This window comes from Pterocles gutturalis, unplaced genomic scaffold, assembly GCF_000699245.1.
Source record: "Pterocles gutturalis isolate BGI_N339 unplaced genomic scaffold, ASM69924v1 scaffold26228, whole genome shotgun sequence".
Lineage (NCBI taxonomy): Eukaryota > Metazoa > Chordata > Aves > Pterocliformes > Pteroclidae > Pterocles > Pterocles gutturalis.
The window spans coordinates 4068-21912 of NW_010126476.1; the positions used below are offsets into that span (position 1 = coordinate 4068).

The 17845-nt window shown below is 38.4% G+C and overlaps 1 protein-coding gene across 1 annotated transcript in view; it reads right to left on the reverse strand.

The window, feature by feature from the left end:
- Positions 1 to 2087: 2087 nt before the first annotated feature.
- The window catches only part of RAB2A (RAB2A, member RAS oncogene family), a 33653-nt gene continuing 17895 nt past the window's right edge, over positions 2088 to 17845 (reverse strand). The window contains exons 5-8 of the mRNA XM_010079004.1: positions 17627 to 17719; positions 13910 to 14021; positions 5264 to 5332; positions 2088 to 3275 (exon numbers count right to left, since the gene is read on the reverse strand). Of these exons, the coding sequence (XP_010077306.1) occupies positions 3180 to 3275; positions 5264 to 5332; positions 13910 to 14021; positions 17627 to 17719 (370 nt within the window). The 3' untranslated portion in view covers positions 2088 to 3179. The remainder of the gene's footprint in view (positions 3276 to 5263; positions 5333 to 13909; positions 14022 to 17626; positions 17720 to 17845) is intronic.

The window sequence follows — 17845 nt, forward strand, 5'->3', positions numbered from 1 at the left end:
ACATTTAGTGCTCCAACAGTCCCAGGTAAGCTCTTGAGGCAGAAATAACTTTCCCAACTTCAGTGTATGCCATTTACCCTACAACCTATCTGTGCCCTTTAGTGTTGAAGGCTCTTCAGCTACTCAACACCACCATGAACTAAATGTCACAAAAAGTGTAAGAGAGCAGAAAGGAGACATCTCTGGAGCAGGGGATGGTGCGCTCGCTGCCTGCGAGGTGCGTCAGAGAGCTGCTTGTCATCGGAGCTGTCAGCAAGGGTTGGGCAGGCATTTCCCCTCCGTCACTGCGGAGTCCGATCTCACAGAGGGAATGAAGGCAACAGAAACACACAGGTGTAAGACAGAGGGAGAGTGTTCATCTTAAATGCCTGACAACATTCCTGGAGCTTCTCATTTTTAGTAGAAATAAGAGAGACAAGTCTTAAAATCCTGCTTAGAGGATTTGTCACTCCACATCGACTCTTTTGTAAGTTAACAAGGGTTAGCCCATATGCCAAACTGGGAGCACAGGGAAACTGCACCATGGTAGGATTTGTCAAGTGTTTAGAGTAGTCTTGCATTATGGGTAACGGCTGTACAAGTTCCTGGGGAATAGTGAAATGTTTTAATTGTTCGGTTATGAAAATGAAACCACTACAAGCAACTGGAATTCAACTTGAAAGCTAGGCAAGTTATCGGTCATGCAAGGAAAACTGACACCTGTGGAAGAATAACTTTGTGAAGCACATGCTTTGGGAGTAAACCCCACTGTTAGGTTCTGTGCTGTGTCATTTTCAAATTCTAGTAGGATAAAATAGGATCAGGGGCTTCTCAAAAACCAACAAAAATACAGATTTCTAATTGGTAACCGAATGATTACATATGCACAAACCTGTGACAAAAAGCCAGGCAGAATGGAAGGAAACTTCGGTTTTGCTCTAGCTCTAGCTTGAAAGTAGCATATTTTTATATAATACACAGTATTAGAGTCACATTCCTCGTGCCTTTCACCCCCCAAAAAAGTGCTGGTGGCTCTTGGCTGTAATAGCCCTAGATCCTGGTCAATTCTAGACAGCTTCTGTGCTTTTAGAAAATGAGTGGCTATCAGAAACTTTAGCTTCGTAAACCATCACCACTTAAAACAACATGAATTTTTGTTCTTCTCAGGCTAGGGTACCCTCCTCTGCTGCCTTAACGGGCAGTTTTTCTGTCTAAGGGAAATTCACTCCCATTTGTAATGTAGCTGAGGATGCTAGAGAAGAGCATACTTTCCTCTCCTCTTGTCTCAAGCAATTGATTTCTACAATATTGCCAGTCTCAAAAAATCTTCAACCAAGTGTTCTTGTTCGCTCAACCCTGCTTGTGAGCATCTCGTTACTACAAGGCGGTTTCTCCTCAGCATCAGTGCAGTTCAGTCCTGTGGCTTTACTGTAACGCGACACAATTTTCAGACTCCAGCTGAAACACTGTTTGTATTTTATAAATGCAAACATGATACAATAAGCAGTTAACAGTTGAGAGTATGTACAGGCAGTACCCTCTTAAGAACTGAAACAGCTGAAACAATTATATTGCATTGTTTCTAATGCTCCTGAATGTGTATGGAAGATTGGAAGCTGGCAACCGAAGTTGTAAAACCTTCCCCCAGATACAAACAAAAGGTTCCACATGCTTTTTAAACTTTATTTAATCTCAGAACCACTGCTGTGTTACACCTGTCAGGCTGAAGTTTAGTCACTTCCGACGTTAAAAGTTCTGACAACAAGAGTGGATGACAGGAGGATCCATGTCCCCCAGGGCTGTGTTGCAGTCAAGGACTGGTCCAGTGAGACAGAAGTTTTGCAGTCACTTTCCCTCCTCCCCCCTTTTTTTGATACATGAAGCATGGCCTAGCATTAGTGGCACCCTTTTATCTACAATTTATACAAAAAGCATGAGGTGGAAACGCAGTTGTTTCCTCATTTGTAGGAAAAGTGACATGAATATTCTATACTTGAACAAAGAAACACTTAAAAACAGGATTTTGTTTTGTACTGTTGCAACCCTTTCATTTGAGGCAAAACATCACCCCCCGACCACCACTGTAAGAAGTACCAAAGCATTTCTAGTTTTGATTTTCATCATGATTTCCAAACTGGCAGATTTTATTTTCACACCCTCTTCACAATAGACAAGATGCTTACCATATATTTAGGATTACAAGTTGTCACTGAAAGAAAACTTTACACAACCACTGTACATTTAGGTTGAAAAACTGTCCTTGCATGAAAAATATACCTAGAAATCAAGTGGTAAACAAGAAAAAAAAAAACATTAAAAGATTAATGTTTTTATAATGTGCCATTTTAAATTGATCAACTCCTCCTCTACCTTTCCTTCATACTCTGTTTTTACCTATAGTATTCGTTAAGGCAAACAGCTAATCCATTTCTGAAGAGGTGCTGTGGAAATTGTGGACAAACAGCAAACATTTGGCATTAAAATAGATAGCACGTATGTAGCCTCTGGTAATATACATTAAGCATTTCTCTTGGACTTCAGGATAATGACAGGGGAGGATGAACATGCTAACAATGTCAAAAAGGCTTAAAATTTAGCGTCCAAGCAATTTCTATTAATGCTTCTGTAGTTTTCAAGCTCTAAGTAGTATAGAATTTATGCAAATGCATTAAAGAATTCTAGCTTGGCAAGTACACCCAAGCAGGTTATTAAACTATATATACAGAAAGTGATAAATACAGAATTAAAAGAGTCCTTCTGCTTCTCTTTATAGCCTTGAAAATTGACAAAAAACTTGAGGACAGCTCTACAATATTAAACATTAGGTAACTGCAGGAACTGGGAAACCTAACTACACAAACTGATTAAAATACTCAGATGACTTCGTAGTGTTTCATACAATTCAGTTCGTAGTCAAGGGCACAAGACAACATTTAACAAAAATAATCACATCAATTGACCTAGAAATCAAATGTAAATAGATATGAATACAATCTCCAAAATCTGTCTTGAAGTGAACATTAACCATTTATTCAAAGTTATACAAGAATTTGAAGGATAAAGTCTTCTTCTGCAACAGGAAACCAACTTACAAGTTTCATGTCTCAGTTGAACTGAAGTGGAGGCGAGCGGGGCGGGGGGGAAGGTGAACAAACAAGTTAGTAGGGCCCCATCCAGGCAGCTAGAAAGTAAAAACAGGCTCAACAGCAGCCTCCTCCAGCTTGTTGTCCTCCCTGATTGCCTGCAAGTGTCGCATTAGTAGCAGCATGTTGAGGGCCAATTTTTATGCCATTTGCCTGAAATGAAGTTTAATACACAGTGTAATTATTTTAGAACACTAATATACTTGAAAAGCTTTTTTTTTTTTGAAGATCACATACCATGTTCTAATGTATGCAATAAATATAGCAAAGTTTATATTTTTTAGCAACATGTCCTTAGTGTTTAAATACAAAGGAAGATGCTTTCCTTCTCATTACAATTTTATCTCTCTGTTAAACCCTGTAGCTTAAAACACAGAGTAAGAATTGTATTTGAATACTACTTCGCATAAGGCCTTAAAAATACACAACATTTGCTAGAAACACATAACCTCTCCCCTCTCACCAAAATCTCCATTAGTTTAGTATAAAACTTTTCCTCTCCAGACAGCATTTCTTTCTGTGTTGAATCAGCTGCAGAGGCTAAGGGCATACGAGCGTTCTATGTCATCAATAATTTCTATGATCCCCAAAGTCATGGCTCCTTGCCAAGAACCCACACACAGCGGAGCTCTTTCATTCATCAAAATCACACTTATATCTTAACCCTCACTCCCTCAAGTGGATTTTACCTAAAAATACAGCACTTTTCTCAAAGTAATACAGTAGCTTCAGAAATTAAGCTCTTAAGGAAACTTTGCGTCACAGTAAATCTCAGATTTATAGTGCTTGGCAGTTGTTCTGCAACAGTAGTAGCCTTGGGGTTTCTGGCACTAGCTCAGTATTGACAGCAGCTGATGTGGTTTCTTTTCGCTCTTTGACTCCTCTTTAATAAAAAGCATGCCCTATGGCTCATTGGTTTTGCCCCCTCTGGGCTGATAGCAACTTCTTGAGGAATCAAGGAGCCAGACTTGGCATAAAGCCAAATAAATAGCACGGACTGTTGGCTCCTGACAGCATACTGCAGTCAGAGCTTTGTAAAGCACAGGACGGCAGGCAGCTACTCTGCGAAACTCAGCAGAGACAAGGAGCATGCTTTTCCAGACACTCTGATCATTGTCTGGTTTAGACTGCACTACTGAGTGCATTTTCTTTAGGAAAAGATTTAAAGAAAAATTAAAAGTTTCTCATCACTAAACTGAATTTTAAAAGTGTTTCACCAAAACACCATATATACTCACAAACACGTTTTCCTGGCAGAACGAGTGTCTTTGAGGGGTTACTATTCGAGTCTGATTCAGCTGCAAGTTTCCTAACGCAAATATTTTACATACTATGGAAGCTTCTCATTATTTCCTCATAAAAGCAATACTTCTAATAGTCTAAATGTTCTCATGTTGAAATATATGAAGCAGAAAGACTACTTCACATTGTCAAGTTTAAACTTTGTGTGGCGTGACATTTAATGTAAATGTTCACTGAGAGCTTATGCAATCCCAGTATTTCTGCTCACTGCCGCTGAATTTGAATCTGCTTTTCCTGGGGCTGTGACCCTCTCTAACTGCTCAAGATTTTCAACAGCACAATTGTTTCAAAATTCCAGAGAGACATTACAGGTCTTTCTAGGCTCCTGCATTGCAAAAGTGCTCCCTGCTCCACCTCCCCACCCCCACCCCAAACAAGCCAAGAGCCAGGCCCCGATAATCTGTAATTTCAGTAATGTGCATAGGCAAAATGGCTAATCTTTTATTCCCTATGGAATCCAGCCACCTAACCCAGGAACATTTCAAAAGTCTTTTATGTAACTCTCAAAGCAATCTCTCCCCTATACTGGGCAGCTCATGGAGTGCATCTGGCATATCAACATGGTCCCCCATTTACATAGTGGAAAATTATCTTTGAAAACAGATGACACCATATGGAGAAGTGGATGAAAGTAGATTTTCTTCTCTTTTGGGGATTTATATTATTTTGTGATGCCTCATGGATGGATAGGGTCACTTATTTTAATCCATCTTTATCACAATGGCAGACAATTCTATATCCAAATAGAACAAATTTTACTGTCCAGCCTTCTAGGGAAGGCAAATTTTTTACATTTAAAAACCAACCAAACAAAAAGTGTTCAGAGTACTAAAAGTTACCTCATTATTAATGTCAAAAACTCCTTCCTGGATCTTCTCGTAGATCTCCTTTGCAGTGTTAATAAATGCCTGAAAAAAACCCAAACACAATGAATGCAACATCCTTTGGTGCCAGATGCACTAACTGGAGTCCAATCTCACATGCAGTTGTTTCAGGGAGACTTTTCCTCCTGACCTCAGCAGATATGACAGCAGCATCCTATAACCTATCCTGAAGCAGCAATGGATCACAGGCTGTTTAGAAAAAAAAGTGGCATTTTCATAACATCTGTATTCTACAATCTGTTGTCCAGTAATTACAGGGAAAAAGTGGTTTTTAAGATACATAAATTACTTTTAAATTATTTATTTCTGACCCTTATGGATAGACTGTGTGGCAGATGGTTTCCCCTACCCTTAATATCTTTGTAATAGGCCACTCTAGATTAGAGTGCTTAGCAACATAAAACCACAGGGTACTTACAATGATGATGTAAGGACGCTGTCTGCTGGATGAAACCTTATGCTATCATTTAATATTCACCTAATTTTAAGAATGTATTCTCTTTAATTAATCTTGCACACGATAGGCAATAGACATCCTAACAGCAGAAAGGCAAGGCCAAGGTTTTATGATGATTTCTGAAAATCTCTTGTTTTAATTCAGAGAAGAGACTGACATTCTGGTCTGAAAAAAGTGAATAATATAGATGTTTTTGGTTAAAGTTTACAATTCATTATTCCATTTTTCATCTCTCATTTAACTTTCTAGGTCAAGTAATACCTAAAATCATGTATAATTTAAGAGGTAACAGCAGCTAATAACTACAACCGATATCAAACATCTAGTTCTTTTCCTTCTAAAATACCACCACCATGCAATAACACAAGATACGCTATCTTCTGCACCAGCCTATTACAGCAAATACAGACCTAATTCAAATATAAAAAAGTAAACAGGGTTCATGGAGAGGAACAAATCATACCTTTCCTCATTTCTACACTGGAAGCATTTGACTGCTGAACTTGCCACCAGAGCTTTGTTTCCTAATTAACAGGACTGATATGTTTTCACCTTTAAAGGCCTTACAGCTCCCCGGAGTAATCAATCTACTGCAGCTCAATTACTGCACCAAGCACACATCACAGCCAGCGAAGGAGACTTGAACGGCTGCAGCAGGAGCGGAAAGATATGAATATGCATAAACTCTAAGTGGGTGATCGAATCATCGCAGAGGGTCATGAGAATTTGCAGCAAAATAATGAGAAGAATTAATCATTGCAGATTCACAAGGCACTTAGGAAGCGAGTTCGTTTTTCAAACGCGTGTTAGAGTTGAGGAGAAAAACTGGCTTTTGGCCAACTATGAATTGATTCAAATTCTGCAGAAATTGAAGTTTTCAATGTAAGAAGAAAAAAAAAAATCAAACTTATCTTGGTTTCTGATGACACACTCATTATTGTAACGGTCTCATACGTGAGCCTACTGAAAGGTACAAGTCAAAAACTTAGGAAATTCACACAGCTGGAATCTGTGAGGATGCTTGCTTCTGTTTCAGTAGGACATTAACCAGAACTTGAAGTCTTAGCAATGTGTTATGATAACTTCATGTAAACAAGCACTTAACAACTGGCACTTCCAACAGTTCTAGAAAATGCTGGCTAAGTACGCCTGGGCTCTTAGAATTAATTTCATGAGAATTACATTAGATCTATAAAAATTGCTTCAGAGCAACAAAAACACAGTTTTAACAGACTATAAACTCCAAACTAAACACATCTGAGTATAAAATATCTTCTGGATGCTACACTTAAGCAGTAACAGATCTATCCTTGCAAAAAAATAGTAAAATGCCCTGGAAACAGAGTGTGATTTAACAGCATTCAACCCCCCCAACATAGTTATTACACATAGACTGTACAAAGCAAAAAAGCATACCGAGCTCAGTACAGTCTGTTTTAATGCTAAGCATATTGCCTAAGAAACTGCTGATCTGAAAAACCCATATATTCCCTTCACCTCAGTTCTCTCCTTGTAAAGACATAATCTGACCAGCACATTTCCACCCGTGATTCTGGTGTAGCACATACGAGTGTCACACCAGCACGTCCTGTCACTCTGCATGGCCAAACGCCAGGCTGCGCTAGGTCACATAGAAATTATTCCTATTTGAAAACAATGGTTTTAGAAGAACATAGCACATAATAAATCTACCTCATGTTTTCTTCAGTTGGGATGGATTCTGAAAAATTACTACTAATCAGCTGTGAAAAGACACTTCCATCCCTTGGGACTTCCATTTGTTTCTTGCATCCATGTATTTTTGACTTAGCTTATGCTTCAAAGCGTAGGTGGACTCAGAATAACCACCTGAGAACTTTTCCTGAAAACAGCACTCTACTCGCTTTAAGAATATCATATCTGATTTTGGCATTGCATGCTAGTGCCCCAATTAGCAAGGACAAGTAGGTGAACTTGGTATAATTGACTTATTCTAAAAATCTCTTCTTACACTCTCTGTTCTAACTCTTATCTAGAGCAGGCAGTATGCTATAAACTCTCCGTTATTTATGGGTGGTTTTTCCTATATTAACTGAGCCACGGATGCGGACAGAGTGGTTTCCCCTCAAACCCAGCTTGGATTTATTAGAGCACGTGCAGGGGACTGCAAGAACACAGCTGTTGCACCTCACCCACCAACTTGGATCCAGGTGCCATTTACCCACTTCCACACAACACGGTACCTCCACCAGTAAGCCCAGGTGGGCTCTGCTGGCTGCCTACCAAGCCTACTGTGGTTGCACTCTGCATTCCCATCCGTTACTAAAGCACCACACAAAGATACTTGAGCACTTCCACCCCAAATCAGCTCAGGTTCAGGTTTATTTTCCCCACCCCAGGAGAGACAGTAACAGATTAAATCCGAATTTACACTCAGTAACCTGAAAGCTGGCAAGGCCCTAGTACACTGTACCTCTATGACTCAGAAAAGAGACAGACTTTTGCAAAAACAGTATGTTAGACTTCCAAATATAAGAATTCTAGACCACATTTCATGAACATTAAAGAAAAGAATGTAACATCCAGAAAATGTCTACATTTAATGTTCAACTCTTGGTTTTAATCTACATCAGAAATTACTGATACTTTTATGGTTGAGACTATTGAATGTGCCTGTACCATGACATTAAAAGGGTTGTATACAAGATATTCTATTAAAACAAGTTACTGAATAAGTTTTTTCAGTTGTGTTTACATTGTAACTAGGTTCTCAAATAACAGGGATACCCTGCGGAGGAAAATTACATTACTGTACAAGTGGGAAAGCAAGTCTTGTAAGAAGTGATCTGCTTGTTGTTGTCACACCTGCACCTACAGCAAAGCTAACAGAGGAGGGTTTTGAGTCACAATACACCGGTATAATATCACTGCAGACGACTGGTGTAAAGGAGTTTCCTAAATCATATTACTACATGGGAATAAAAAAAAATCATCTCTTAATTGTCACCTCAAAAAAACCACCCCAATAACCAAAACCCCACAAAAACCCCAAACAGTACAAATGGTGCATTTAAGAAAAATTAATCCTAAAAACACTGAATTAAATCAACTCTGATGTCCATTTTATCACACAAAGTAAAGCAATAATGTAGGTTTACTACCATTGAGACAAAACCAGGAAGAATGAATTCTATAACTGGTAAAAACAATGCAGGAAATGAGGGAATGAGCTCCTGACTTATGGAGTTGTACCTCTGCAAGTTGTATGTAGGAGTTATAATAAGCTAAGGGCATCATAATTAGATACAGAACAGCTACTTTTAGTTTTCACTCGATAGATGTCAGTAACGTCACTTCTCTTTCTTAAAAAGCTAAGGCCACGAGGAGCACTTGAGGACTTAGCTCCAAGCTGAACATAACAGGAAAAACTTGTAAATGAATCACCAATACTTTTCAAAACTCAGATTTTACAAGTTCATCTTTGCTTAAAATTAGAAGAAATCATGCTCTGCGCTGCCAGCTCGTGTGGTATGCTGCCCTCTGGTGGCAACAGCAAAGCTTGAAATACAAGCTGGGCAGTCATCATTTCTGAATTCTTTCTTACAATGAAATGAGGAATGCTTACAGGTTAAATATCTCACAGATTCTAAAGCATGACCCTCACCTCTGTGGTCAGCCGACACCTAGAGCTTCTTCCTCCTTCCCAAATCCCCATCTTATCTCTAAGCAGTAAGATACAATCCAGTTAGATGACTCTAGTATTAAAGAATGCACCTGGAAATAGTAACCCCCCGGACCACAAGTGGATTTGTCCCTAGAGCATTCACCGTCTCCGTGTGTAAATGGCACTGGATGGCCACTTCACAGAGTAAGATCCCAAAGCTCTAAGCAGATGTTTTATGCACACTGAGACAATACTTTTTACAACTAAATGATCCTTCAGAAAGAAGCCTAGGACACTACAGGGGCTACAGAGGGGTTAATTATCAAGCAGAAGGAAGGTGCTACATAATGAAGCAGCAGCACCCCAACCCATCTGTAGCCTTAATTTTGAAGTACAGGCACACAGTCCCAAACCAGAACTTGGCAGCAATTTGTTTATATGTACCCACTGAAGCGTAATCTTTCTGACAAAGTTACCGGGAAGATGCACAGCACTAAAGCTCAAAGTGTCCCAAACAGGCCTGCAGCCGCTGCGGAACAGTTACAAGGACAGAGCACTTGCAGAAAAAAAAAATTTAAAAACCCCCCAGAACTAAGGATCTATCTCTTCAGCAGAACCTACAGCTCACACAGGCAGCCATTCATACTTCTCATGCTCTTCTATAAAGTCTGAAATCCTCCTCAGTTAACTGAGACCTTTTATTCTGATTATACCTCAGGATGCCCAGAAGCCCCAAGCGCCGTGGCGGAGCCAGTGTTCCTTACTGTGCAGCTGGGGCACAGTCCAAGGGTTTGCCACAAGCAGGTAAAAGCTCTGAATTTTCACTGGATCCTGGGGTCCTGCCCCTTCTCTCTCCCACAGCAGAACTGACATGAGCTTTTCCTCTCTTATTTCCTCATGGGAAAAACTGGCTGAAGTACCAGCTTCACACGCCTGGAAGGTCACAGAACTTGGATTTCAAGGAACTTGAAGGAATACTGGTTTTGATACCAGTTCAGATAGTCCTACTGTTGGGGTTTTTTTTAAAGGTTCTCATGAACTAGAAATCCTCTCTTCTGCAAGTTCTAGCCAGATTACATCTTGTGTGTCACTTTACTATGAAAACTATTAACTTCCTAAAATTTTCACATTTTATTAACTAAATCCCTGTTACCTATATTACCAGGTCAAACAACCGTTTGTTTACCAGCAATTAGTTGTGTTTACAGAGGGTATGGAGGGGAAAGAAAAACCACTTCTAAAAATCAGTTCCAATTTTGAAGCTGCTAAGAATATCATCTTTCCATGAGATTTTCATTTTTACCCTTCAGAATATTCCAAAGGCCATCTTCCTTCCCTTATCTGTGACTGAGTAGTACTGCTGTTGAAGATAGAGATTTTGAATATTCATTATCCATTCAAGCAAAAGTATGGAAAAAGCTGCTTGAAGAGGAAATCAAGTTACAGCTGAAGCAAAACCATTCAATGACCATCCAGCAACATGTAGCAGAAGTGCTCCATTGCTCAGTCAAAACCATTAGTCCATTCAGATTTAATCCTAAATAATGACTCCATTATTGCATTCTATTTATGTGCAGACAACTTCGAATAACACAGACAATACTCTTAAGATGAAAGCTTGGCATAGGGCTATATAATCCCCTCCATATGGGAAACAACTTACTAAAACCAACTCCCACGCCAGGAGTCAGTGATACGCTAGTGCAACTCAAGTGAGATCAGCTTCTGAACAGTGATGGTGTGTAGTACGGGTTTGACCAGTATCCAGAAAACTCTTCTGCTTAAGGTTGATCACATTAATCATTATTAAAAGTAGCAGTCCAGAGTGCAAGAAGAATGTAAAAAGTTATCCCAGCTTCCCAAATACAGCTAGGTCTCTTTACTTCTTCAAAACATTCACACAAATGATATTTCATGGTACAAAAAGATAAGTACCGTGTGCTGTAGGAGACTGCACAGTCACTCAGTTTGTGCAGGCTATTCTATTCTGCCTCTCCAAAGTGAGACACTGCCCAAGCAGAAAGCACTCAGCAAGCTCTGAGCTGTGTGTTTCAGATAAGACCACAATAAACAGTCACATGCTGTTGTTGAACTACCAATGAAAAAACAAATGTGATAAAATTGTTAATGTCTCTTGCAAGTGAGAGAAAAAAAAAAGTATTATATATAGTTTTAATGCAAGGTCGGAAAGTAACTGATGTTATGATTACAACAAGTGCAAACATGCCTGGGGTTTAGACCTCAGCCTTAGGTGCATACAGGTGAAAAGCCTACAGACAAGTCATCACAGTGCTCTCCTAGAAAGAAAAATACATCAGCGACATTGAATTCTGCAAAGAGTACTGCAGAGGGCACATTCCTCCTCCACAACTCAAAAAAGCAGAACAGATATAGCCAAGTTTCTAAAAGTTAACACTAGATTCCTTTTACCATGAATTAAAAACAAGTTCAATGTTTCAGGTCAAATTTAACCATGCGTTCTGCTGGGAGAAAGCCAACAGTCATGCTTGGAGTGTACACTACTGAACATCTCCAAAACAGTCCAGATTGAGCATTAAAATGAAAATGTTCTCTTCTGTCCACAAAGTGGTATCTTCCACCTGCCATGCCTCCTATTTCTCACACGTATTTTTCCTGGCCCAAAGATTAAGATGTTGCTCCTTCAGCTGTAACTATTCTAGATCATGCCACCTCTCAGTGTTGACTGAGAACTCCATTTAAGGAATGCATTTGATTGTCACTAGAAAGGATTGTATCCTAATGCTTTTCCATCGGAATGAGAAAGTTAGTACATGCACGCAGTCACTCACTTGTATCACCAGAAGGAGAGGATTCTATTTGAACTTTTTTGACAAAGAACTTGATGCTCATTTTCCTCCTGATAAACAGAGATGCGTTCAGTACTGAACAACTCATTCACTAGCACATGTTATTTGACACGGTGAGAGGTGCTCATGTTAGACTCAGGCAGTAACAAACCAGAATGAAGCCAGGGAAAGCTGTTTGTTACTCTTACTATAACTTTTCAAAAAATACTAAATATTTCAAAACTAGAAAGCTTTACCACTAAAATAATACCACATTGGTTGTCCATCATTGTGCATTTAGGACAATTTTGGAAGAGAGGAAGGGCAGGTGATGTAGGATGAGAAGCTGAACTACATCATGCTATTATAAAAAAAGGTTAGTGAGTGGGAATCTATGAACTCAGTATGGGCCTGGAAGACGTGAAGCGATCTTTCTGCTTTACAGAGCACTAACATCTCAGCTGGAGCTCGCTGTCCACCACTGTACCGTGCCTGGCTAGGATGGAGACAGCTTTCTTTACAGCAGCCTGTATGGTGCTGTGTTTTGGATTTATGACTAAAACAGCGCTGATAACACATCAACGTTGTGACTACTGCTGAGCAGTGCTTACACAGTGGCAAGGTTTGCTGTTTCTTACTCTGCCCCTAGCAGTGATTAGGCTTAGGGTAGGCAAAATGGGGGGTGTGGGCAGACACAGCCAGGATAGCTGACCAGAACTGGCCCAAGGGATATTTCATGTTATATGACATTATACTCAACAATAAATAACAAAGGATAGTCTTTCCAAAGTAGTTGTTGCTCAGAGATTGGCTTGTAATCAATCCATCTGTGGGAAGTTGTGACTGCCTTCCACCACTCTTCCCCCCAGCTCTTTTCTTCTTTTATTAAACTCTTTATATTAACCCCTGTGTTTTTTTTTTTTGTTTTTGTTTTTTTTTTTGCTTTGGGTCTTCTGGTTCTTTCCCCCATACCGCTGGACAGGGGGCCTTGAGCAAGCAATCAGATGGGCACTTAGTTGGTGGCTAAGGTCAAGCCACCACAACCACACTACAAACAAGGCTTGCAATAAGTCAAGGTGAGATTCATTAAGAGCTCATGCATGTTCTGAAGTATGAACTACAAGCAAAACTTAAAAAGACTGAAGTTCTTTAAATAGCAAAGATTGAAAAATTTATTCAAATACATAGCAGACTAATGACCTCTTCAGCAGCTCTGCAGAGGACAGAAAAAGAAATTGTGTGCATGAATTGCAGCAAAGAAGATTCCTGATAGGTAGCGCAGGGGAAAGATTACAACCAAAGCACTGCAATAGATTGCTCTGAAGATCTTGGGAAACGCTGCAGGTCTTTAGAACAGGTTAGACTGACATCTGCCAAGGATACCAACAGCTTGGCTTGCTTTGTACTAGCAAACCTATTCTAGTCTTACTTTTTAGATTTCAGGGCAGACAGAAGTACCCATTTCTCTGAACAAATATTTAAATAAAACCCCAAGTATATTAATTACTAGAGTCTCAACAATATAATTAGTGCTGTGCAATGAGACACAACATAGACATTGTCTTTCTCATCATATAAAGAGCAGTTAATTCAAGTTAGGAAATCCAAAAGCTAGAGGAAGAGTATCTGTACAAATAACAAAGTGCAATTCAAAACAACTGCTTTACTAAAATATCGCTGTTCAGCAACGTTACCTCTTCTACATTGGAAGCAGTTTTGGCAGATGTCTCCATAAAGATAAGTCCATGCTCTCGTGCAAATGCTTCACCTTCCTCTTTCTTGACTTCTCGTCTAGATTCTAAATCGCTAAGATGAAAAAAAAAAAAATTAGTTGCATGATCTAACCTGTCCATGTAAATATTATTGTTCATAGACATGCTTATAAGCCAAGTGCCCCCATTAGGACTTAGGTCTACTCAAGCACTATCTATCTATTCAAGCCCCTACCTAAAGCAGAACTACTGTAACCCTTGCACGTACAGTACATGGAATAGCCACACACATCACACTTGCTTGAGCTGTCAATCCTAGCTGACATGGATCTAAAAACTTAATGAAATGGCTTTCAGAAGGATGTGTGTATGTTTATCTAGCTATTCCTTGAATGCTACCTTTAGACATTGTCATTTTAGGTAAATATCACTCTTTTCTGGTATAATGTTATCTACCAATCCACACTGTAAAGCTGAACTGATAAGGGAGTTTCAGAAATTATTTCTTAATGATATTTAAAATAATTTAAAAAATACAGTTCATTTTCTTCTATTTGGTAACAAAACTTCATGCAGTCAATTTCTGTTCTGATAAAAAGACTTAAAAGCAAAAATAAGTTATTCTGAACTACATTAGCTGTTCTCTCCCAATAAGCTAGCATTTAGGCTTTGAAATTCCAGGCCTAAGCAGAAGAATTTGAAGTGACTGTTACACAACTCCTTGTTTTCTGCTTTCCAAGCAGTTTAGATTAAATTTAAATATTACACAAAAGAACAGAAAAAAACCCCTCTTGGACTGGACAACTAAACACAAATCCACTTCTATAAGTCATATAGACACAAGTATTTCACTCTTGTTTTTTAAAGCCTCTTTAGGAACAAGAAGTACGCAGCTTGCCCTTCTGTTTAAGTGTATGACATCTTGAGCAATAACAACGTGACATTTACACATTAATGAATATAACGTATTTAAATAAAATTTAATTTAAGTTGTGCAGGTAAAAATATCTTCTCAGATACACATTTTTAAACTAAACAGCATGCAAATACAGAGGTTTAATTTGTAGCCAGAATACTAGTAAAAAATATCATACTGGGCTTCAGTGCTGCCATCCCTGTAATTGCATTAAAAATAAGCAATACTCACTGTGGCACCTATTTTGCAGCAAAGCAGGTTTTTGTCATTTTTTACAACTACATGCTAGCTCAGATGAGCTACAGAGTCAAGACAATTCAGCACATCACTTAAACATGGAGCATTTGAAGATAAAGATACAAGAAATGTCTTCTCAAAACAATTTCAAAGTTCATGTTCATTATATATAAGCGTTCCCAATATCTCAGCCTCAGGCTTAAGATATCTTAACAAGGTGTTCATTCTCATGTCCCTGAAGCAGCTATCTGACGTTGTGTTTTTGAACTTGAGCAATGTCTTTATTTGCTACTACCATGCTACCCTTAAAAATATCTTATTTAAAACCTTGGTTCACTAGAGTGTTATCTCCAAGATAGAACAGAAATAAACAACTCTCTCAACTTGAAATAGTGCAGCTGCATTGAAAAGTGCAGTGATAACCCAGTCAAAACTCAGTACTGATATCTAAACTCATTCTTACAAGAGCTTTAACTGCTTCTACTAACCACGGTTGTCTTCCTCTCTCCATTCCAATAATTCGAAGCATTTGGTCTTACTAGAGCAATATAGCTATGTTTTGTTCTGGAAAGAAGATTAAGTACAGTATTTGTCATGTTTTAACACTAGTATTTGTAATGTTTTCAAAAAACAGCTATAATATTCCAGATTAAATTCTCAACACTCTTCAAATCCAGCAATAAGTCAGTACTACAAACATATATCAAGTGCACTTTTGGGACTCATAAGAACAAAATTTATTCCTTTAAAAATATTATGCCAGTATACGCATTCTTCCTTCCATCCATCTCTAGCAGTATGCCCTACCATAAGAACTCCTGTAACACACTTTCAGGATAATGCAATACAACTGAAGGAGTTTTCTTCCCATTCTCCTCTTTAAGGCTTGAAAATAATCCCCTTTAAAAAGCTTCTTTAAGAACTTTTACTTCATGTGGCACCTTAATCTGTAACTTAAAATACATAATTTAAGTATATTTATTGTTTGAATAAAACCTCGTTGTAACTGGGAATTACTGAGCTAGTTGCAAACAGTGTATCATAACATACAATCATGTGCTATAGTCTGCATCAGCGGAATGCAAGACCTAAAAATTTCATTTAACAGCAAAGAACAATCAGGAATAATTACAGATGTCAGCTAAGTATTCAAACTTACTTAATACTTATCTCAGGTAAGCAGGACACTTGACTGTTTCTCTCAGCACCATATTTTTACTCACATAACCATAAAAACAGTTGGTCAAGGACATCACAGGCTTACCAAAGCTTTGTTTAACAGAAGAGATTACATTTTATATTAATTTGTGAGGACTATGCTTATCACATTCCTCACTTAAAAAGAATGTTGTTAGTAATTTTCCAGATTATGTATCTCAATGTGGACAAGTTTAACAATTGCTTAATGCTTAACATGTTTTTCAGGAGGAGGTAGAGGGTGGGGAGGAGAGGGAAGAAAAAAGAAGGAAGAAGGAGGAAGAAGAAAATATGAGGTGAACTGTCCAGAGAAGCAAAACCAGACTCTGTACCACAAGGCTGTCTCTCAGTAATATTTAAGAAATGATCTGGCTGTTCATTAAATTGTAAGGGACAAGCATAGACACCACTACTTCAGCTGGCACCTTTACCTGTAAGAATTGCTGAGGCATGGAGACCAGTTAAGGTAAATAAGGCAAAGAGCCGTAACTAATGGGTTATTAAATTCTGAGATGATGACTTGATATTTGGAAAAACCCTACATCCAGTAAAAAAAAAAATCTAGACATGATGCTACAGTTCACTGGATCAAGAACTAGAAAAATTACAGATAAACAATGTATTAACTGCTGTGTTTTTATAAAGACCTTAATACAGATCAAAGTCTCAGCATCAACAGGACACTCTAGCTAATGACCAGATAAATATTCATTTACAAACTGGGTAACACACTTCCAAAACTTTCAGTTGAATTTTCATCGTCCAGTATCTTAGAGAAGCCTGAATTCATCAGGAAATGGTGAAAAAGTGTTCTTTGCCCACAACCACAGTTAAAAGATATGGAACGTGAAGCAGACTTAGAATTCATAAAAGTCTCATAATTGAGGCAAGCACTTTTTAAATTTGAGAAAAGGTTTAAGTGAATCCTGTAGTACAGGCTTTTATTTTTTAATTACATTTTCTCTGCTGTGATTCTTAACCAAAACCTAAAGCACTTCAGAACACCTAAAATTAGGAGTCACATTCTCTTTGTAAGGGAGAGCTACAGGTGAAAAATGAGAAAAATAATTCATATAATCCATGACTTCACACATTCACTCAATCCTTTTAAAATAAAATTACTTCTAAAAAAGGTACTCAGAACATAAGGTAGTTGATGGACATGTGCTGCACACTGTATTATGCCAATCAGGAAAGGCAAGGTTTTAGATTCACCACAGAACTATGTCTAGTGACCAAAAGTAATCTAATATTAACATACTGCCCACAAATAAGAAAACACAAAAGCTGAAATCCAGAGAAGTCATAAGTCTTTACCACTTACAAAATCAGAACTGGTTCAATTTTACCTTTTATTTCCAATAAGCATTATAACCATGTTGGAATTGGAATGCTGACGAGCATCTTCTAACCAAGTTGTCAAGTGGTTGAAAGTGTCCCTCCTAAGTACGGAAGAGAATGAAAATTAAAAGCATTACTTCAAGAATTCCTTTAGTCAGCTTCTCTACTTGAGTAATCAAATCATTTATTAGTCCACATGCTCCAGGGATAAAAGCTAGTAATCCCTT